Source organism: Citrus sinensis, chromosome 3 (genome assembly GCF_022201045.2).
Source record: "Citrus sinensis cultivar Valencia sweet orange chromosome 3, DVS_A1.0, whole genome shotgun sequence".
Lineage (NCBI taxonomy): Eukaryota > Viridiplantae > Streptophyta > Magnoliopsida > Sapindales > Rutaceae > Citrus > Citrus sinensis.
In genome coordinates this window covers 49,798,890-49,822,327 of record NC_068558.1, presented here as the reverse complement: position 1 = coordinate 49,822,327, position 23,438 = coordinate 49,798,890, and the positions used below count along the sequence as shown (strand labels likewise).

General features: G+C 34.6%; 4 protein-coding genes across 7 annotated transcripts; 3 read left to right on the top strand and 1 right to left on the bottom strand.

Annotated features, from left to right (window-relative positions):
• The first annotated feature begins 823 nt into the window (after positions 1 to 823).
• Positions 824 to 6,151, top strand: LOC102628198 (protein ABIL1). 4 transcript variants are annotated; one of them, XM_006491145.4, is made up of 10 exons: positions 824 to 1,318; positions 1,563 to 1,679; positions 2,594 to 2,676; positions 3,153 to 3,303; positions 3,387 to 3,486; positions 3,602 to 3,688; positions 3,792 to 3,876; positions 3,997 to 4,037; positions 4,155 to 4,261; positions 5,274 to 5,794. In XM_006491145.4, exons 2-10 carry the CDS (start codon positions 1,587 to 1,589, stop codon positions 5,427 to 5,429), a joined length of 903 nt encoding a protein of 300 aa, XP_006491208.1. In that variant the 5' UTR covers positions 824 to 1,318; positions 1,563 to 1,586; the 3' UTR covers positions 5,430 to 5,794. The 4 variants fall into 4 exon arrangements, with proteins under 4 accessions (XP_006491208.1, XP_024948348.1, XP_024948347.1 ...); XM_025092580.2 differs by lacking the exon at positions 824 to 1,318 and adding an exon at positions 5,926 to 6,151 and having other exon boundaries at positions 1,344 to 1,679; positions 5,274 to 5,441; XM_025092579.2 differs by lacking the exon at positions 824 to 1,318 and adding an exon at positions 5,834 to 6,151 and having other exon boundaries at positions 1,344 to 1,679; positions 5,274 to 5,441.
• A 403-nt stretch (positions 6,152 to 6,554) lies between these two features.
• On the top strand, positions 6,555 to 9,415 carry LOC127901184 (UDP-D-xylose:L-fucose alpha-1,3-D-xylosyltransferase MGP4-like). Its single transcript, XM_052437782.1, has 4 exons — positions 6,555 to 7,244; positions 7,368 to 7,529; positions 7,666 to 7,881; positions 8,819 to 9,415. Exons 1-4 carry the CDS (start codon positions 6,756 to 6,758, stop codon positions 9,026 to 9,028), a joined length of 1,077 nt encoding a protein of 358 aa, XP_052293742.1. The 5' UTR covers positions 6,555 to 6,755; the 3' UTR covers positions 9,029 to 9,415.
• A 2,929-nt stretch (positions 9,416 to 12,344) lies between these two features.
• On the top strand, positions 12,345 to 20,146 carry LOC127901125 (uncharacterized). The gene is made up of 14 exons (XM_052437382.1): positions 12,345 to 13,250; positions 13,354 to 13,440; positions 13,728 to 13,837; positions 14,399 to 14,449; positions 14,847 to 15,018; positions 15,268 to 15,585; positions 15,697 to 15,900; positions 16,681 to 17,169; positions 17,288 to 17,497; positions 17,869 to 18,057; positions 18,513 to 18,676; positions 18,775 to 18,927; positions 19,034 to 19,112; positions 19,406 to 20,146. The coding sequence occupies exons 1-14, from the start codon at positions 12,804 to 12,806 to the stop codon at positions 19,847 to 19,849; spliced, it is 3,117 nt and encodes a 1,038-aa protein (XP_052293342.1). The 5' UTR covers positions 12,345 to 12,803; the 3' UTR covers positions 19,850 to 20,146.
• A 223-nt stretch (positions 20,147 to 20,369) lies between these two features.
• LOC127901126 (uncharacterized) lies at positions 20,370 to 22,928 on the bottom strand. Its single transcript, XM_052437383.1, has 9 exons — positions 22,569 to 22,928; positions 22,369 to 22,434; positions 22,147 to 22,252; positions 21,993 to 22,035; positions 21,806 to 21,878; positions 21,506 to 21,593; positions 20,918 to 20,974; positions 20,758 to 20,836; positions 20,370 to 20,601 (listed from the first exon to the last, which is right to left on the bottom strand). Exons 1-9 carry the CDS (start codon positions 22,637 to 22,639, stop codon positions 20,588 to 20,590), a joined length of 597 nt encoding a protein of 198 aa, XP_052293343.1. The 5' UTR covers positions 22,640 to 22,928; the 3' UTR covers positions 20,370 to 20,587.
• Positions 22,929 to 23,438: the final 510 nt, after the last annotated feature.

Here is a 23,438-nt window from a genome sequence, read left to right as displayed (position 1 = left end):
TTTGATGAAGGGAATTTTGTAGTGTGTTTATCAATTGATAATTGGAATATGTCAGAATTAGAATAGATTGGAATCGAAATTAAGAATAGAAATCAAAATAAATTATTTACTTCAACGGTAGAAATTGAAATCAGAATGAATTTATTTTATCTTGAAATTGGGATAAATAGTTGCAATAGTAAATTGACTTTAGTTGATTATTAGCATTATTTATTATAATAATTATGATTATTGTTATTATTAATAATAATTACTAATGCTATTATTATTAATAGATAATAATAATAGTAATAATTGTTTTATTACTAATTGAGATAAAAAATATTTTTTAATTTTCACTAATGCCACAAGTACTAATTCACTTTTCATTCTCATTATCTATTCTCATTCTAACCTCCCCTTTGGAGTGAAATTCTTATTCCACATTTCCAAATTTATGAGACCTACTCAAATTTTATTCATATTCCCCTCCTTATTTTGGAAATAAACAAATTAATGAATCTTATTTCTTTATTTTTATTTTTTAATTAATAAACACATCATAAAAGTAGTCCTAAAAATAAAATGGATTAATTAAATAATAGGGGCCGTTGAGTTAAATTGTGAAGATAAAATATCACCAGTCACCACCAGGTCTACGGTCTACGGTCTACCAGTCTAGATTTGCATTGTACAATTTTGTTTTTGTGTATTTTGTCGTCCAGTTTTCGAACGACCCCAGCAGTGGGCCGTGATGGGCCTCCAAAATGAAAAAAAGTATTCGCCTTTCTTTGGTGCCCCTTCCCAACTCCACTCCAATGAACGGCTCATCATGACGAAAGATTTTTTTACTCTGTTGTCCGCTTGAGAGCATTGCGCAAGAGGAAAAGGGATCGGATCTCAACACCCATGGATCTTCTTTATCATTGATGCGTGTTGTTGTCACGTACCATCACCGCCACCGCTTCCTTGCTAAAGGCTAAAGGTCCCGTGATTTTGATTACTCCATCTCCATGTCCATTGTCATATGATTTCATGAATCATGACCATCGTGGATGACCTTTCTATTAGATGAATGATCAACATCTTCAAAGAAGAGAAATCTCTGATACAGAATTATTATTCGTTAGAGCCAGCTGGCAAGATGCCGACGTGGATAGCCATAGATTCGATCTGGCAGTTGACGCTTCAGTTGACTAGTAAAGAAAGGGCAATTTGGTGATTATGAATAAAATATTTCAAAATCGACAACAATTGCCGTTTGTCATTTAAAATGAGGAAATGAGGTTTCTGAAACCACCGTCTGTCAACTACCACATTAAAACCCGCCACAATAAAGGTACATTATGCATGTGCTGACTATATTACTAAAGAAAGTCATTTTCCCTTGCTAATAACTCCAAATATTAATTCCCACTTCTCGGAATCGCTTTCACTTCACTCATCATCCTTTCTTAGCCCTCTTTTATTCCTTTCTCTATTATTAGATTAACTATCTCACCAAAACCCAACCTCAAATCTAAATTGTTAATGATAGTAATCTCGTTTGTGAATTATTTTAGTTTTATGATTTGAAACTTTAGGGTTTTGTTTGATCGAGCTGAGAGATGGAAGTGGAGCTACCGAGGCTGGGTAATCGTGCCATGACTTTCGATGAGGTCTCCATGGAGCGTAGCAAAAGCTTCGTCAAAGCTTTGCAGGTTTAGTCTCGTCTATTTATTTGTGTACATTTTGGCCAGATCTGCCATTGGCTTGATTTTTATGCATTCATTGCGTTTCTTGATTTTCAACCTTGTGTGTAATTGATTTTCTTTTCCCTAATAATCTTAACATTGAATATTTTTGTTTTTGTACTTTTTTTCTGTTTTAATCTTTAATTTCTCAGCTATTTAATTAGGACGAGAAAGTTGAAATTGTTTCATTTAAGAGCATTGAAGGTTTGGATGTTTGTATTTATTTCAAAACAATTTAATGGTTAGTGGGGAGCCATAACAACTTTGACTCGGTTGCAAAATCGAATATTACAATAACACTGTTCATTAGGTGGGCTGCTTGTTAGCATGATAAATAGATAAAAAATATTGAAGGTTTTTATGAACAAAGTCTGTCATTGTTAATGGTTCTCCTAACTGATCTTAATTAGTGTCATTTCTGTTGAATGAATCAAAATACTTTGGTTAGTGTTTTATTCTGCATTGAGTGGAATTTTCCAGAGAAGCAAGTTAGTGAGAAGTTAACTGACCCCTTGAATAAAATATTAACTTTATGAGGCCTCTTAAATTTGACTTTTTGAACTAGGATATTAAAAAAAAATTGTCGGGGGAAGCTATCTGATGCAGGAAAATGAAAAAATATACCATGGCCCTTAGAAAATGGCTTGTACTGATATTTGCTGTTGTTTATGAGTGGCCTGTTATTAAATGAACCTGTAAAGATCATATATTCAACATGCTTGGGATCTTTTGATTGGATGCTGTCCTCTCTTTTTATTTGGACTTGACTCTCTTGTAGTATACTCTGTTGAATAATTCCAGCTTGACCAATGTGAACACACTATTTGGATGGAAAACTTTGCTTCCATATAAGTTTAATGATCATGCCATTTTCCTGACAGGAGCTCAAGAACTTAAGACCTCAACTGTATTCAGCTGCAGAATATTGTGAAAAGTCTTATCTTCACAGTGAGCAGAAACAAATGTAAGGCTACTTGATGTAATAATCATCACATGATTTGGTTTCATTGTCAAATTAGTATGAGAGTGAAAAATATCCACCTAGTTGTGTTGTTACAGAGCAAACCCCTTTTTTTTTTTTAGCTTCACAATTAGAGTTATATACATCAATGTCCTTAACAAGATACTGTGTTGATTCTTTCTACGTGGAAACCTTGAGTTAATCATTTGATTACAAAGCATAGAAAATGAACTGCAATATAAAAATGTAAGATTTAATGAAGTAACTTGGAATGGGAGTGCTGCGATGAGGGTTATACCATTTTTTCAGACATTCATGCTTTTAAGAAGTGTTCCCATGGCTTGTATTCTTCTCATTAGTTCTGCATGGTTTTGTGAACTGAACAGTCAGCTTCGGCAATGATTTCCACTGATGTATCTTATTCTTTATGCATGCATCTTTCTATTCTCTCATTGGAAAACTTTTGTGATATTATGCAGGGTACTTGATAACCTAAAAGACTATGCTGTAAGAGCGCTGGTCAATGCTGTTGATCACCTTGGCACTGTGGCTTACAAGTTAACTGACCTTCTTGAGCAGCAAACATCTGATGTCTCAACCATGGAGCTAAGGGTTTCTTGTATGAACCAGGTAAATTTCCCTGAGTGAATATGGTGTTATATGATTAGTAACAAATAAAATCGGCCTGAACTTATTGGATTTGTTGATATTAGAAACTTCTTACATGCCAAACCTACTCAAATAAAGAAGGTCTCCGGCAGCAACAGTTATTGGCGTTCATCCCAAGACATCACAAGCATTACATTTTACCAAGTATGATTAGTTATTTTGGCATTTTTCTAGAACTGCCAAGTGAAATCATAAAATAATTTATATTTTTCATACCTTTCTTATCTTTCTCCTCTTTTGCTTTAACACTCCATGCTAGATTCTGTGAACAAGAAGGTACATTTTAGTCCACGTGTACCAACTGATGCTAGGCAAAATCATTTTTCATCACGTCTTCAACCTACAGGTATAAGGGTTTTGTGAGGGTTACTAGCATCTTTTTCGTCTGACAGGTTTTCTTGTTTAGCTGGGTATGTATCTTATCACTTCTATAAATTCTTTACATTTAGGTATCCCTGCTTCTAAAACTCTTTCCTGGCATTTAGCCTCTGAAACTAAATCCACATCGAAGGGGACTCAGCAGGCTTTGACAAGGTTAGTGTAAAGTTGTTCTTGCATACAAAAAAAAAAAAAACTGCTTTTCTATTTGTATATGGTGTGCGCCCAGTTGCTTTGAGAGCATAAACAAGTCTTTGATAGTTATTTATCTTGCAGCTCTGAAGACCGCAAAACTTCTGGAGTTTTCCATCTGTTGGGTATGTATAAAAGAGAGATACCTTGTACTATCATAATTTAGTACACTTGCTATTTTGCTGATGGTGAATAATACTAGGAAAAGTAATATCTGATATTGGGAACTCTTATTACTGTAGATAATGAAGAGAATAAGCTGACAAAGTCCTCTGCTGTCTCTGCTCAATTATCAAGTGGAGGTCCTGCATCTAGTGCACTTGTGCAATCGTTCGGTGTTGCACGCAGGGTAATGTCAAAATCAACAAGAACCCTGACTTGTCCAGCACTCTTCTAATTGTTTACTTTAGTCAAAACAGGAGTAAATGGAGTTATGCTTAGCGTGATGTTTGTATGAGCTTTTTTGAGTGTGTTAGTGTTTGTTTGGTGATCTTTTGTTCTCCATTTGGTTGGTCAAGGCTTTCTGTATATGTTTCTCATATTCCACATAATGTTTCCATGGAAGTGTCTGAATTATTGTCATGTATAAACTTTTATTGTCGTGATAAATGTTGTCATTCATGTTCCTATTTTTTCCTTTTTAATTGGATTATGCCTGTGAAAATTGTCACTGGTTGGGGCTTATAACAGTTATTCCAACTCAAGTGGGTTATAAGTTCCTGAGTTGGATCCTTAATGTGGGCAGTAATATTGAGCTCAAAACTTAATCCCAAAGTAGATTGAAGGTGATATTTGATTGGCCATAACAAGAGACGCAATCGATATGCACTATTCCATGAGTTAGGAAGTCTACTTTGCTGCTTCAATTTTGATGATCTAAGCAAAATGCTGTTCTTTTTTGGTGGTGCAAAATAGTTTTACATTTCAAGAGCAGAAGAATTTTGAATACTGGAGATATTGCCATGCAGATTTGGTTCCAGATGTGTCTGCACAATCATTATATTGCAACTTGTTGTAGATAGTCTGAAAATAATTATGACTTGGGGGTGTCGGTGGGTTTATATGATCTTGCAAATTTAACTACTGAACTCTATGTAGGGATCTGCTGTGTGCCTGTGCATGTATGAGAGACTATAATTTTTCTTATCTACTATTCAGTTTTGTGCATATTTTATGATCAATTATGCTGTTTTTAAAGTTAAAGATTTCCTATTGAGAGAATTAAGTCAATAGTTATGAGAGATTTTGGATGTCTTCTGCATGTTCTGTACTGCGCGTTTGTTCTCCAATATCTAAATCCCTGTCTAGGCAGGTGAAGGAAAAAAAAACTAGACGAGTAACAATAACATTGTTTTTTGCAGGACGCAATGGAGGGTAACAAAACTTTGGCACCATTTAGATCATTTGACAACCCAAGGCGTGAGATTGTACGTGCCCCTGTTCGCAGCAAAAGTGTGCTATCAGCTTTCTTTGTTAAACAGAAAACGTCTAAGCTGAAGGCTGGTTATGTCTCATGAATACTTATCAAGGCAAGTCAAACATGTCAATTAGGAGAAGTTGCCATCAGTTATCATCTCATATGATTGTTGATAGCGAGCTAGCTAATGTCAATCATCTCATATGATTGTTGATAATGAGCTGGTTTAATCAATTATTGTTTCTTCTACTCCAATCTTTTTCTCTTGGTGGCGTAATAATTGAGCAAATTGTGTATAAACTCCCATAATGAAGATCATTAACATGTCTGCTCACTGTATTGTAGCTCTGGTAAATGATTGTTGAAATCTAGTTGTGTAGATTACCAAACTCTTTCAACTGTCCAACATATATTTGTAATGATTTAGGTGATGTTGATAATGCCAGTGATGAAGCTTGTAAACTATGCACCTCTTTCATTATGCTTATTTTATTTTATTTCCAGATCTCAAGAGGACATGTGAGTACTGATGAGGGCTGGAGATGAACTAGCCACCATAAATATGACTAGAATTGTTTGTTATTTCTGTATCTCAGGCATGTGTTTGCAGTACATATTGCATCTGTACTCACATGGGGACCCAACCAAAATGAAGATTGAAGAACTAGGTTACCTTTAAGTTAGATTCTACAGTTCTGGTCTGTATGTATAGAAGAAGATTAGGTTGCATTCTATCACTGAAAATTGAATATCTTATTATTTACATAAGAATCTGAAATCCTTTTAAGGCCCAATTTGATAGTAAGATGTTGTAGTTTAAAAGTCATAGTTGTTGTAAAATAAAATAAATAGTTGTTGTAAAATAAAATAAATAAAAGTTGCTAGTATGCGATAATTATAAATTATTAATGATAATTATGATAAAAATAATCAAAATATTATAAGTTTTTCACTGTAAAAGCCTGTAATAAGTCAACTTAATTTTAGAGCATCATCAAAACATTGTTCACATTAATAAAAAAAAGTTTTAAAAAATTCTTCAAATGAAAAATTTTAAATTATTAACTACAATAATAAATATTTAACAAATATTTTAAATATTTTAGTGTTAAATTATAACTATCAATTAAAAGTCCGCATTAAAAACAAAAGGGTGCACTATTATTATTATTATTATTATTATTTTCTTGGGGTGGGGTCGCCATGGAGAAAAGGCAATAAAATAATTATAATTGGGTCGAAGGACTAACGACCTCATCACTGACAACACACCGACAGACCGGACACTGAAGCTGGAATCGCAAACCCGATATTACAGATCCAAATCTGAAAAATCTGAGCAGTCAGCTCACTGATTCAAAATATCATCAATACTCCTTCCTTCGATTCCTTGTATCTTTTCTACTTGGTTAAAATTGCGACAACAATGTCACAGTGGCTGCATCAACGGCCGTTACACAATCCGTTACCAAATCCGTACCCTCTTTCGCCGCGCAATTCAATGACCTTCCAATTCCAAAGACCAATGTTACTAGTTCTCAACCGAACAACTCTTCTAGTGTTACTCTCTCTCTTAGTCGTACTCGGCGTAATCCTCCCCTGGACTGGAACCCCCGGGTTCATGTTCCCAAACGCTACTTCCTCTCTCGCTAAATGGCGTGACTACACGCTGTCCCAAGCGGCGTCGTTTGTGGCTAAGAACGGCACTATTATCGTCTGCGCTGTGAGTCAGCCTTACTTGCCGTTTCTAAACAACTGGTTGATTAGTATTTCGAGACAAAAGCACCAAGATCAAGTGCTGGTTATTGCAGAGGATTACGCCACTCTTTATAAAGTGAACGGGAGATGGCCTGGTCACGCTGTCCTCGTGCCGCCTGCTCCCGATTCACAAACTGCCCATAAGTTTGGCTCTCAGGTTAAACAAACATTTTCATAAACATTTGCTGCTTCTGTTTCCTGATGTTATTTGTATTAGTCAGTAATTGATTACTTACTTTCTTCAAATGATTCTTTGAATGATTTGCGGGTGTGTGTCTAGGGATTCTTCAATTTTACATCTCGGAGGCCTTGTCATCTGCTGCACATATTAGAGCTTGGGTATAACGTTATGTACAATGATGTTGATATGGTTTGGTTGAAAGATCCCTTTCCCTATCTCCAGGGCGATCACGATGTGTACTTTACTGATGACATGGCTGCTGTACGTACACTGTACTCAATGACATTGGAATTAGTGTGAATTTGCTATTTCAATTCTCAAGTGCTTGTGCATTCCCATCAATTGCAGCTTGTTTCATCATTTTGATTCTTGCCTTCTTCCCCCCATTTGGGACCAGGTGAAGCCTCTTGATCATTCGCATGATCTGCCGCCTCCAGGAAAAAAAGGCCGCACTTACATTTGTAGTTGTATGATTTACCTGCGTCCCACTGATGGTGCAAAGCTAGTCATGAAGAAATGGATTGAGGAGCTTCAGGCTGAACCTTGGTCCAAGGCAAAGAAAGCAAATGATCAGCCTGCATTTAATTGGGCACTGAATAAAACTGCTGGACAGGTGTGTTCTGTGTGCCTTTGTTGCCACTGTCAGAATGAAATTATGATGTTGGTGCTTTGTTTCCTTGTCCTCATTGAAATCATCTTATGAGACTAAATCTATTGACTTTTCATATGATGGTTGAATTGCAGGTGACCTTTGTATGCCTCAGTAATTCTATGATTGATCCTTTTCTTCCTACTAGCAATCAAATATTAACAAATGGTTATGGCTTATTGTGAATTTTGATTCTCGAGGCATACACCTCTCTCACTTTAGGTTGAGATTGGTAGTTTTTTAGTTCAGGGGAATCGTTAGTCAATTTTACTTCTCAAGTTTTTTTCTGTGATCAAAGAGAACAATTTGGATTAGTTTGTCCGTCTCAATAAAATGAAAAAAAAAAAAAAAAATACATGAACTTTATCAGATAAGAAATTATTTTTGATGCATGACAGGAAACTGTTCATTCATGATCTTCTTTATCTTTGTCATCTAATGTTGTCTTCTCATGTTCTAATTATTAGCAATGTGTCTAAAACTGTTAGTTTCTTTCTTCTGAATCCGTCTGCTGAGCTTTTGCTTCTAAACTTGCTTTTGCAAAATCAGCTCTCATGTGCCATGGAAACTAGCCATATTGCAATTAGCCTCATTCTTGATAAAGTATAATATAAACTACAACACTCAGTTGAATGTGTAAATAAAATAAAAATGGCAGAAATTTTGGTTCACGGGTTTGAGTTGGTTGTCATTTTGAATAGGTCTGAGTTGCTCTTTTTAGTGGTTGAAATATGTTCTTTGAAGTCTTTATTCCATCTTTTCCTGCTAGTAGGTAGAATCTCATTCGGCTCATTTTAACTAAGCAAAAATTTATTGGCTGATTTTTGCTTAACATCACAACTTTTGGGACGTTATGTTGTTGGGATTTCTCTGATGGCATTTTAATATCGATCCTTTGCAGGTGGATCTCTACCTGCTACCCCAGTCAGCATTTCCAACTGGGGGATTGTACTTTAAAAACCAGACATGGGTTGAAGAAACTAAAGGAAAGCATGTAATTATCCACAATAATTACATCACAGGTTTTGAGAAAAAGATAAAGAGATTCCGTGATTTTGGTCTCTGGTTGGTTGATGATCATGCTGTCGAGTCCCCCTTAGGCAAGTTGTAACAATCTGGGGAAACATATGATCTCTTTCTGCAGGACCAATAGTCCTTAGTGAACCTTAAATGGAGTTTGACTTGCCAATTGGATCGTCTTGGTGCTCATCAGGGGCGCCATGGAATCAAAGGGCAACATTTCAAGATTCAGCCGCTAAGAAGCTCATTGTTTCATTTGTTTCTGACGGGGTTTGTTTGCACAAAGTCCATGTAATTTATTGGAAATGTTTTGATAGCGCTTGTGCACTTCAGAAATTCTTTCAACATGTAACCCCCATCAGATTGCTGGCGGGTCGCCAACTTTTTGATGGAAATATGCCTCTTGATAAGAATTGTTTTCTATAAAAATATTAATATATCTATAAGATGATAATGAATAAATGTTGTGCCAAATGAATCAATTTTGTCTATTGCTTAGAAGGCAATTAGTCTAACCGTTGGACTACAAACTCAAGTGTTGTTGCAATTTATAAAGTAAATATGCTTTAATAGTTTTGACTCCCACAGGCCGCGGTAAATTGAAGAAAACAATTTTCGAGTTTCAGTAAATCTAAAATTTATTATCCAATCGTACAACAAACTTGTAGAGCAAGAAGCATTAAATCAAAATATTTTTTAAAAATTTTTTTATCGGTTTATAAAATTCCAATTTCAGTTGAATATAATTTTTTACAACCGATTAGCTGCACTTCGATTTTAATTTTCTCCCAAATTTGACCGATGCACACACATTGCTTTTTTTTTTTTTTTTTTTAAGTTTAACGCACTTGACAACGCAGGTGGAAACAATGAATCAATAATAATTTTTTTTTTACTTGTGGGTTTGTCCAAAGTATCGTTCAAAATTTGGCCAACAAGAATTTGATAATTGGCAAAAAGAAAACAGGAATTGACAAAATTAGGAAAGCATATTGTGTTAGCTGGCACTGCAGAATTATATTAATTGGACCTGCCTATGGTACAGATTCTGTACCTAACATCTCCCGTCGTCCCACCGTCCCATTTTCTATGGTTTAATTTCTCACTCCACATCCAACCAGATCCAACGGCTGATGCTGCAGTCTGTAGCTTACAGATTCTGTAAGCTAGCCGAGTCCATATTAATTTATTAGAACTCAGAAATTATAAAATAAAAGGGAATTTTCTAATTTATCATAAAATTTGATAGCCCTTAAAGAGCATCCTTCAAGTTGTCTAAGCTGTTAAATATTTTTTATTTATTAAAAGTGCGTTTGACATATTGTATTACATTATACTGTATTAATTATATTGCGTTATGACGTATTACATTAAATTGTAATGCAATACTATATTTGGTGTAATATGAATTGTAATTATATTAAATGATATTATTTTATATTAATGTTAAAATTAAATTTATATTATTTAAATTTATTAATTTTTTAGAGTTTTATTGTTAATTTTTGGAATTAAGTATTAAATCATTGGGTCTAGATATTAATTTTTATATTATAAAAATTAATAATGTACCATTATTAAATAATAAAATATTACAATATTATGTTATACTATTAATAATATTAAACTATAATGTAATTTATATCTATATATTAATTATTAGAATATAATATAATCATATTATAATATAGTATTATTTAATATGACATTGCAAAAAAAAATACTACTATATAATTATATATTATAATATGAATTATATTATATTATAAAACAATATGACATTAAACTATAAATTTATTTTTATTCATTAACGTCGACTGTAGTTTTTTAATTTAAATTTAATTTTTTAAATAATAAATTATTAAACATAAAATTCATAAATTTATTTTATGTATTTAAAGTGAAAAATTAAAATAAGTTTATGTAATAAAAGTAAAATAATGTATTATCATTTATATTTAGGTTCATTTCCATCTTATATTATTATTATTATTATTTAAATTAATTTTTATTTAAATATAAATTAATATTTAATAAATATAAATTTTGTTAAATAATGAAAATTAAATAACTATATCTAAATTATGAATTTTATTGTTATGGAATATTGTTTAAACTCTATCTCTCATGGCTCATGAGTTTATTTTTTATACACCTTTTATTTTATTAGCTACCTTTTTTAATATAGTATAATACAATAAAAAATTACAGTTAAACATAAATTAACATAAAATTAATGTTTTAATACAATGCAAACAATATAATACAAGCGATCTATCATCGTAAACCCACATGACCAATCTCACACAATAAAAATAAATAAATAAATATATATATATAAAGCTGAGACTTGAGGAGATGATGTGGCATCACTATTTTTCATCTTTGTATATTCTCTATTATCTAATAAATAGAGAAATTTTCTTTTAGATTTGACTTTTCATCTTCTCATAATTAATTTGATTGTTATTACACAATAACAATTATGTAGAAGTTTTAATGAGGCACATTCTTTGTAATGAACATCCAAGGGAGAGTGTTATGAGTTTATTAAAATAAATGTGGATGTTCATAACATATATCTCTTAATCTCTTCATTATCTCTCATTAGCAACCTTTAGTTTCCCAATAACTCCCACATCCAAGGGAGAGTGTTATGAGTTTATTAAAATAAATATGGATGTTCATAACATATATCTCTTAGTCTCTTCACTATCTCTCATTAGCAACCTTTAGTTTCCCTATAACTCCCACTATCTCACAAGGAATTATAATCCATAATTTTTCATTAATTTTATAAAGTGATTATGTAACTATAAAAGTTGAGCTCATCTTTTTGTTTTGTACACACACAATGAAATGAATAAAATCACTCTAATAATATATTCTCTCATTTTATTCTTTATCTTGCGTTACTTCTTTGTTTGTATTGCTGGCTAATAACTTTTTTTATTTTTTTTATAAAATTGCCTCATTTTAAAAGAAAATCAATTCATATTTTTTTATCAGTTTTATTAAATATAAAATAAAAAAAATTAATAATACTAATTTTTTTTAAAATCGCGTGAAACACGGTTCTATTTTCTAATAAATAAATAAAGCTTAGTAACGCATATGACGTAAATATATATATATATAGTTCAGCTCCATTATATTCAGCTCCACGTGCTTTAGACTCACAGCAGAGTTATACTTATACTGAGAATTAATCAATAGTTTTAAATTTGCTTTAAACAGATAAACATTTATAGCACCCGTCATTATCAACAGTTACAAGGTAAATAAACTCTGCCTAAATAATCATATCATAACAATTCGAATCTTATAATAAAAAAATAAAAAAATATAAATATAACGATTAACGTCATAATATTGTTCATCTTACTGTACCTTCAAGCTCCTATTGAAAAAGACATGATTATAACCGACAATAATTTTCATTTAGTTTTTTCTAAAAAAATAAACAAAAGCAATCAGACACTTAAAAAGACAACCCACGAGTTAATTTGGAGAATATTAGATTCTTCCACCGAGTTTGTAGGTCGTAAGCAAGCGAGCGAGCAAGCAGCGATGGTAGTTGGTAGCACTGGTGTTTCATTTTCAAGATTCACAAAAATCCCGTGGCTCTTCCAAATCCAAATCTTTGGTTTGTGAAATCTGTTAAAATTTTGTTTAGGCCTCTCATTGACAAGTGACAACAAACCCAAGACAGTCACCCGCCACGTCATCTTACTCATTTGTCAAGCTCCATACACTCTCCAATCTCTACATTAATTTACAAAGATTCCGTTTTTGATTGACAGTCTTCCCTGGCCTTCTTGCTTTTCTTGATTTGCATGTTTTGTTTTTGATGGAAATGTAATAAAATGGGTTCTTTGGAGAGTGGGCTTGTGGTTCCATTGAAAAGGGACAATCTTGGCCGGTCCTCGTCGAGAACTGAGAGGCAACACTCGTTCCTGCAAAGAAACAGATCGAGATTCTCACGTTTCTTGTTTTTCAAGAAGCTCGATTATCTACTATGGATTTGCACTGTGGCTGTTTTCTTGTTCTTTGTGGTTATTTTTCAGCTGTTTTTACCTGGGTCAGTGACAGTGATGGATGAATCTCAAGGGTCGTTGCGGGATTTTGATAAAGTCCCTGCAGATTTGATGTTCTTGAAGGAGATGGGTCTGTTGGATTTTGGAGAGGAAGTTACATTTTTGCCTTTAAAGCTTATGGAGAAATTTCAAAGTGAAGATAAAGATGTCAATTTGACTTCTGTTTTCCACAGGAAACTACACCGTTTTGGTTACAGAAAGCCCCAGCTAGCATTGGTCAGTATTTCTTGATTACTAGCTCACGTTTGTTTTTACTGAATTTTTATGTGCTTCATTGGGCTACCGTTTTGCTTGTTTTGACTTGGATTTCTTTTTCAAGGTGTTTCCCGATCTGCTGATTGATCCACAGCAATTGCAAATGGTGACTATTGCAATTGCATTACGAGAGATTGGTTATGCAATTCAGGTAATGACACTAATCTGCAGGCTGCATCTGTTTCAGCTTCTTGTTAAGCTTAACTCGGTTGTTGAATGAAGTCTGTAGCTATGAGTCTTGTATTCTTTACATGGGATATCGTTCATTTAGACCGACTTAGTTAATACTCAATTGCTTCTATCTTGCTCGTCTGTAGCTATGAGTCTTGTATTCTTTACATGGGATATCGTCATTTAGACCAACTTAGTTAATACTCAATTGCTTCTATCTTGCTCTCTGGGATAAATAAATTCATCTTAACGATTTTTTTTCGGCAGGTGTACTCCCTTGAAGATGGCCGAGCACATGAGGTTTGGAGAAACATAGGAGTTCCAGTTGCCATTCTTCAAACTGGTCGGGAGAAGGCATCTTTTGTCAATTGGCTAAAGTATGTGAATCCTGTTTATAAGTCTGGAATATGTTCTGAAGTTAAGACTTAGATGTTAGCTAGATATCGTTGGAAGAAAACCAATGAGGGTCTTCCACTCCAGTTAGTAGAGGAGCAGTATGTTCAATTGTTGTACTTATAGGAAATGCCTTTGCAATCCTCACCATTAGTTGTATCTTTCTCCCCCAACATTTTTGTGAGTTATCACTGGAAGTTGTATCACTGTTGAAGTCAAGATCTAACCACTTCCAAGAAATCCTTTCATTTTGAAAGTTTGTATATCAGCACCATCTACAGATAATTTGATGTTTTGAGACTTTATATGCTTTACTCAGATATTTTCTTTTATTTGAAAATCCATCTTTTCTGAATGGACCATTAGGACTACTACACATCTTATCTTAATATTGTACAAGTTGTTTAATTGATTACTCTCATTTAGTTTTACCAGGGGGTTGATTCTGCAATGATGCATGATGCTTTTCGTATCTAGTTTGAAATGATTGGCTGTGGTTGGTTTATTGGTTTTAACAATTTTTTGTGATATCTGTTATCTTGCAGCTATGATGGTATACTTGTGAACTCACTTGAAGCAAAGGTTGTCATTTCTAAGTAAGAATATTATTTTGAGCTCCCAAAATTTCATTAAGAATATTATTTTGAACTCCCAAAATTTCAATCTTACTAAGTTCTTGGTTTTCTTCCTCTTTTAAATTACTTTACCGTAACCGTCCATATAAGGATGTCTTGGCTCTAAGACAAAGATTCAGTTTCTTCCATTTATGTTTAAATAGTTATGTTCTTGAATGTTCTTTTCGAACTCCATTAAGTTTTCATTATGCAATTCGATGAAATTTTATGATAAGGTTATTTGAATACTAATGTTAGAGACTCACTTTCTTCGGATCAGATGATACATTGACCTGTCAGAACTTAAGTTGCTTCGTTCTAGGCAGTAGTTGTCATTAAGATGTCTGTCAGTTAACATCATTGATTTTACTTGTTACAGTATCATGCAGGAACCTTTCAAATCTCTTCCTCTCGTATGGACCATCCATGAAGGAACACTTGCTACTCGTGCAAGAAACTATGCTTCAAGTGGTCAACTTGAGCTTTTAAATGATTGGAAAAAAGTTTTCAACCGTGCAACTGTGGTTGTCTTCCCAGACTATGTCTTGCCGGTAATAACTGCTCGTGAATGTTTGGTTTTGTGGATGCTGGTTAAATTTCTTAAATGACATATTGGGATATAGTTTTCATGAACAGAGTGAAAGGGATATAAATAATCATTTAGGCAGTTTTATGTCTCTTTGATATTAATCATTGTGTTGTTTGTATAACTGTAGTTACATTAATGCTCATGCTTGTTTGACTGGTTTCAGAAGTTGGGATGTATTTCCAATCATTTCATTTCTTTGTGCTCTCTACAGATGATGTACTCTGCATTTGATGCCGGAAACTATTATGTTATTCCGGGTTCTCCTGCTAAAGCATGGGAAGCAGATACTAATATGGATTTGTACAACGATACTGTACGTGTCAAGATGGGCTTTAAGCCTGATGATCTTGTCATTGCAATTGTAGGAACTCAATTTATGTACAGGGGGTTATGGCTGGAGCATGCCCTTATTTTGCGTGCGCTTTTACCACTTTTTTCGGAGGTCTCTGTAGAAAATGAATCAAATTCTCCCATCAAGGTTATGATTTTAAGCGGGGATTCAACTAGTAATTATAGTGTGGTCATTGAGGTATGGCTTTATCTACTTATGCTCAAGACTATGGTTCAAGTTAATTGTATATAGTTTTCTCCAATTTTCTATTATATTAACCAAGTTCCAATAATTTCCGGTTACCCTCAGGCCATTGCTCATAACCTTCATTACCCTCTTGGAGTTGTGAAGCACATAGCTGCTGAAGGAGATGTTGACAGTGTTCTTAACACAGCTGATGTTGTGATATATGGATCTTTCCTCGAGGAGCAAACTTTTCCTGAGATTTTGGTGAAAGCTTTGTGCTTCAGGAAACCAATCATAGCCCCAGACCTCTCCAACATCAGAAAATATGTATGGTTTATTTCTTCAGTATTTTATAAAGATTGTCATCGGTTATATTTTCTCTGATGTAACTAACATTTGAAATTAGAAGCAGATACATGTTAACAGAAAAGGTAGTCATAGGCTCTCCTAGATTTAGAAAAGTGTCAAATAGTCAAATTGTGCCCTTCTTTTTCTTTATTTTATTTTTGTTTTGTTTTTCAGGTGACTCATAATCTGGGCTTAACTTATAAGTTGGGGCATTATGTCCTTTTCTCAATCTCAAACTATTTCTTGTTAATCTTCATGATCTTATGGCATCTTGGATTTCAACTATAAATTGCTTCTCTTTGCTGGCGCTATAGCTTCTCTTGCATTTTCCATTATTTCAATCCTTATGCTGTCACTAATCCATTACGCTTCATATTGGCTTTGGTCATTCTTTGGCATTCTCTTTCTTGATTGCCCACGTAGGCTTTATGGTCTCCCAAAATTTTTGTCCTAACCAAACCTGAAAACATCAAGAGATACTTCCTGCCTTTGGAACTTGACATCTAAAGCGATAACCTGCTTTAAGTGAATGCATTTCAAATGAATTGGCTGGAAGACACATAACATCTTCCCTGTCATTCTGAACTTACCGCAAATATGGAAGATCAATTTGGTACACATTTAAGAATTAGTTGGTGGAGTAAAATCTTTCCGTGAATTAATTTGTTTGTCTTACAACTATTTTTCTCTGAATCATCTTATGCTTCAAATTTTCGTTTCGTAAGAGAAGGTACTAACTGTGTTGGCAATAACAATTAGGTTGACGACAGGGTGAATGGCTATCTTTTCCCTAAAGAAAATATTAAAGCTCTTACACACATTATATTGCAAGTGATTACAAATGGGAAAATATCACCTTTTGCTCGCAATATTGCCTCAATAGGAAGACGTTCTGTTAAGAACCTGATGGCTTTGGAAACTATTGAAGGTTATGCTATGCTGCTTGAAAATGTTCTCAAGCTGCCATCAGAAGTTGCATTCCCCAAGTCTATCAAAGAACTTTCTCCCAAATTGAAAGAAGAATGGCAATGGCATCTATTTGAAGCTTTTCTAAATTCAACACATGAAGATAGAACTTCAAGAAGTAACAGATTTTTAAACCAGATTGAGCTGCTGCAGTCGAACCATACTGAAAGAGACAGCTATCTTCCTGTGCCTGAAACTGATGACTCATTTTTATATGACATCTGGAAGGAAGAAAAAGATATTGAGATGCTCAATGTTAGAAAGAGAAGAGAAGAAGAAGAGGTAAGATTGCAGTGGCAGTGATGAGTCTTTAATATTTTGAGGTTGAAAATTTCCTGCTGGACTCTATTACTTGAGCCGTTCCTTTGTGAAATTTCACATTCTTAGGAATTTTATGCAGTTAAAAGATAGAATTGATCAATCTCATGGAACATGGGACGAAGTGTATCGAAGTGCCAAAAGGGCTGATCGAGCTAAAAATGATTTGCATGAAAGGGATGAAGGGGAGCTAGAAAGGACTGGTCAACCATTGTGCATTTATGAACCTTACCTTGGGGAAGGAACCTGGCCTTTTCTGCACCATAGATCGCTCTATCGTGGAATTGGATTGGTGAGCTAGCAAGCATATTGTGACATCCTTTTATACAATTTTATTTGAATTCTACATGCTTTGAGATTGTAAATTAGAAACTTTTAACTGTCCTTGAATTCGTTTTACGTGCTTTTGCAATTATTGATTATTACCCATGTTAGTAATACCGAAAGTTTTATGACACAAAAGGTTGTATACTCTTTCCCTTGCAGTTACTGATTATTATCCATGTGAGTTACACATGCTTTTGCAATTCTAACTCGCAGCATTTCTTTTGGGCTTGATTTTGTTTTTTATTTTCTTAAACTTGTTACCCTTTATATTCATGAAATAATTTAAAATATGCACTTTTGCCAATCATCTTAACTACACAGACTGTATGATTGCAGTCCTCCAAAGGCCGCAGACCTAGAAGAGATGATGTTGATGCACCCTCCCGTCTGCCACTTCTTAATAACCCTTACTACCGAGACATCCTTGGTGAATATGGAGCCTTTTTTGCAATTGCAAACCGGATTGACCGTTTACACAAGAATGCCTGGATAGGGTTTCAGTCCTGGAGAGCAACAGCCAACAAGGTGTGTTTCCATGTCCTTTTATATCAATGTGAAAGCAGCAGGGTGAAGTTTTGCTGTGTGTGGCCCAAATCTGCTGCCTTGTGGCCGAGAGAAAATAGATCTTTTATTGCCATTACATAGATCAATTGCTGCATCTAAGATTACAGTTTAAAATGCGGTATCTTTGCATTTTGCAGTTCAGAATTCACAAAATACATATATTTGTTAAATCATTCAGTTTCTGAAGCTTGGCCACTATCCTCATTTATGATAATTTGAGATGTTTCTGGAGATTTTGAGAAACAAGTTAAGAGAAGTTTCTGGAGATTAAATCAAGACCTGCTCAAATTATTCTGTCAGGATTGATGACCCCACACCTTTTGGGTTTTCTTAGGGCTGGAAGCAGTTACATAATTTTTTTTTTTAATGTGTTCTTGATCTCTTTTATTTTCATTCTAATTCTGGGGTTTAAACAGGTATCATTGTCTAGGATCGCTGAAAATGCTTTGGTAGATGCTATCCAAGCGCGAAGGCATGGCGACGCACTCTACTTTTGGGTTCGGATGGATGTGGATTCGAGAAACCCTTTGCGACAGGATTTTTGGTCATTTTGTGATGCCATAAATGCTGGAAATTGCAAGTAAGAGCTGTAAATATCACAACTGTGTATAAATTTTGTTTCTTTATCTGCTGTCTGGATACTTGACTTGGTTTCTCCATTCTATTAATGGTTTGAAGGGTTACTTTTTCCGAGTCTCTGAAGAGGATGTATGGCATAAAGCATGAGTTGGAATTTCTACCCCTCATGCCTCAAGATGGGGATACATGGTCTGTCATGCAGAGTTGGGTTTTGCCAACAAGGTCCTTCCTAGAGTTTGTTATGTTTTCAAGGTGCATTTTACCACTTGTGGGCTTCTCTATAATATATGATTTAACCTTTTGCTGGTATCAGAAAATATTCATTATATTCTCAATCTATTATTTGTCTCTTTTGCAGGATGTTTGTGGATGCCTTGGATGCACAAATGTATGATGAGCACCATGAAAGTGGCCGCTGTTATCTGAGTTTATCTAAGGTTACTTGCTTCCACTTGATATCATAAGACTTATGTTCTGAATGGGAAGTTGTTTTTGCGCCCATCTATCTATCTATCTATATCTATATCTATATGTATATCTATCTATCCATATATATAGATATAGATATATGTTTTCCCTTATTGGGAGACTTTATTATTGTCTAGGATTGAAGTTACCCACCTCTCAAAACCTGTCGTTTTAAGATAAATTCATGTGAATCTTCAGTTTTGTTACTAGAACATTTCTCTCAATCAGTGGGATTATTTTACGTATCTTATGGTCCTTGCAGGACAAACATTGTTACTCACGCCTGCTTGAGCTACTTGTAAATGTCTGGGCTTATCACAGTGCAAGACGGATGGTATATGTGAACCCTGAGACTGGTGCAATGCAAGAGCAACACAAGTTTAAGAGTCGGAGAGGTCAAATGTGGGTCAGATGGTTCTCATACAGCACTTTAAAAAGCATGGATGAGGACATGGCCGAGGAGGCAGATTCTGATCACCCTAGAAGACGGTGGTTATGGCCGTCAACAGGTGAGGTCGTTTGGCAAGGTGTATTTGAGAAAGAAAGGCATCTTCGGAATAAGCTAAAGGAGAAAAGGAAGCAGCAAAGTAAAGACAAACAAACCAGACAAAAGAGAAAGAGACGCCAAAAAGTAATAGGAAAATATGTGAAACCTCCACCAGAAGAGACGGAAAATTCGAACTCAACAACAATATTACATCAATGATTCTAGAGTCCATTTGATTCTTTGGCAGCTGGCATCTTTCAAAGTAGTTTTGATTAGATGATTCTTTTAATTTTTGATTTCTCTCCCCTCTGGTCTAATTTTTGCCAGAAAGGATATGTGTGGGTTTTGTATGTAACTTAACCGCATCCTTCTGGCCATGTCGATGAATGGCAAATGTATACTAGTTTTTTTCATTTCGGATCTGGTGGTACACTTCAGTTGTAATGAAAATGGGCATGAAGGTTTGTAAAGGAGGGAACTCAGAACAAGCATCTATACAATCAATCTTTCAATGAATGTTTGTTAGGTTTCAAATACCAAAAATTGGTGGTTCAACCAGCTGTCACAGTAATTCCTCATTTAACTTCTATTATGTCCTCCCATCTCCATGGTAGGCAAGGCATTAGCATCATTGAAAACATAAATTAATCAATGAATCTGCGGGAGGGACAACGAAGTCCCAACAAACATACAAATATTGCTTTTTTCATCGCGATTGGCTGACGGGATATAAACGACAGAATGAAAACTGGGAATATTTAGTAGGAAAAATATCATTAATAGAATTACACAAGGCACAAAATAAGTGCCTCAATCACAATACTGATACACACATCATTTCATCGAGCTATCATCATTCCTACGCAAAAGTTCTAATATTTAGAACATCTTAAGGCTCAACATTGAGTTAGGACAGCAGCACAGATGATTCTCAATTGAATGATCCTCCTCCCATTATCAAATTCTTGGAGCTGCACCAAAACACAAATAAATTTCACATTGATACACATACACACAAAAGAAAGAAACAGAAAACAACTCAATACAATTACAACTCAGAAGTCACCACTTCTAATGAACCACTATTTTCAACCAATAACACAATTACAGCTATAGCTTCAGCATACCTCCACCAACTGTTGCCTCTGGCAGCCGCTCAATTGAATACTTGTGCCGGGTTATGTACATGATAGGCACTCCGGGAACCTACCAAAAAACGAACTTTGTTATTTACTGGATTCCAATATCATGAAATGCAGTGCCCAAATACAAGTCAGTTGATCTTACCTTCCGTATCCTTCGCTTCAGATCTCGATCACATGTAGCAACTATGAAGCATTTATGCTGTTTCCAACACCATACATGTTAGTTGCAAGAAACTGATAAAGAAAAATACTGAAGGGCAATGGACTTCCTTCTTCAAATACAAAGTTAAATTGGTTATGATTTGGCTGGAAACCAGTAACAATAACTAAAACGATAATAGACAAGAAGCATGTATTCAATTATTTAAAAATATGACAATGCTAATTTTCTAAGAGACATACTAAGACCTGAAACAACGTAAGCATGTCATTACACCGTAACAAGACCGATGAAATGTTCTTAGCAGGGTCATAACAGTTGAATTACACATTGAAACACCAAAGCATTTGCAGCAGGACTCTTAGCATTGAGCTCATATTTCATCATTAATTAATATTCAAAAACAGTTAGAGCACAAATCTGAAGTGCTTTTTCATCAATGGAAAATTTTCTCCTAAAAGACTCGTGATTCCAAAAAATGATGTAATTTTTGGATTCAAGGACACTTAATTTACCCCTACGTATCAACTACAAAACTAATGCATAGCATGTATAAGGATCTATTCATACCTGAGTAACTCTTTCAACAAGACAATCATCAGCATAGGTCCCTTTATGAGTACAGGGTAATCTCTCAAAACGAGGATCCTTAGCAATCCTAATATAGGCAGAATACAAATTAATTTTCACTTTTTAAAAATGAAAAAAATCTAATACATGGTTAGTGCACAAGGATTTATGACCAACAATAAAAACATATGGAAACAAAGCATCCGATAGCTTGGGAACCACCTGACACCATAATGCAAGTGAGAACACCGAACATAAAGTAGCCAGACATGCAGAGTAGTAAATTGCTAAGAAAGATACCTCAGAGCTACTCGGTACTTCTGACCTAGCTTCTCAAGCTCTGCCATCACACAATCCGTAATACAAGGAGTGCCTTTAGGTCAAAAGGGGCGGAGAATTAGTATAAACAATAAGATAATACTTATACCGAGAACAAAAGGAAACAATAAAGTACATAATTCAAATATATTTGATTAATAAAACTCACATTTCGCATATAAGCAGTCCATCATTCCCTTCTCCAAATCCAACTATACAAAGTAGAAGACAGAACAGAAAGTTAATTCTCCCAATTAAAGTTAAGGCATGAACATTAGTAAAGCAAAAACTGAGTAAAACAAAATAGAACAAGTTCTGCTTACTTTATTCTGGATGGAGAAATTAATAAAGTTGGTATCCACCAAGACCCGGTAAGGCGGTCCCAAGGCAGTGTTGTGTGTGAAGAAAAGTGCCGAAGAAACATTAGGCCTAATTCAGGTACAATAATTACAATTAGTTATATTATCTTTTATATGCATTAACAAAATCAAATAAATAGCAAATAAAGAGTAAATTCTTATAGGATAAGTAGAGTGGAGGCTTACACATTTCTTGGCATCTTTTCCTTAGTAAGGTCTTTCTTGTTGGGATTCAAAACATCCTCTTTGTAACTGAATACAACAATTTTATAATAATGACAACAAATTAAAAAAAAAAAAAAAGTCAATGTAGGATTTACCAATTATAATAGTAATGAAGCATACTGAGTAAAGGTAAAAATGTGGGAAAAAAAAAGGTCAAATACTTTTTTATAGCTCTTTTGGTGATGATCTTCTTCATGGCGGCAAATTTAGGAGCCTTTTTGGCTTTCCCCATCTCTTTGATTGAAAGCTTACAAATTTATCACTAAGAGCAAGACTTTCAGTTATCTCACCAGAAACCGGCTTCCCTGCTTCTCCAAAAATCGTAAAAATCTAATTGTAAGATTACTAGGTTGAGGTTGAACAAGTAGAAGAGAGTCTCAGAGTCGGCGACGGGCCGTTTTAGAATCTGCGACTGCGAGTGCGATTGAGAGACATGCAGGTGGCTTTTGGATTTTTAACCTAAGCCTGAGCGCAGGGGTTTAGTTTGGGCCGACGAAAATGCCGTTACAGAATTTTTAGGGTTCTATTTACGGTAGATCTTTTGACACCCCTCAAAACTCCTTATAAAACCACGCCTTTTAAACTGAAATTACCTAAATAACCAAATACAATTTTTTCGGAAACTCATAAACTTGCCGTCTTCAAGTTATGATTCTTTTGTAAATTGCAATGAAATGGATGGGTACAACTAGGGGTGGGCAAAATACCCGACCCGATCCGACCCGATCCGACCCGAAAAATATCGGGTTTGGATCGGATCGGGTTGCGAATATAACCCGATCGGATGATAAATTGTAAACCCGATCGGGTTGTGATCGGATCGGGTTATATCCGACCCGATCCGAAAACCCGATCGGGTTGCTTAAAAAAAAAAAAAAAATCTAAACCTAAACCTAAACGCACGCACACCACACACAAATCACACTCACATAGTCACAGTAGAACAGATTCACAAGTTGTAATAGTTGAACAGATTCACAACATGTGATTCATTGAAGAAATCACAAACACAGAACACACAAACAAAAGTA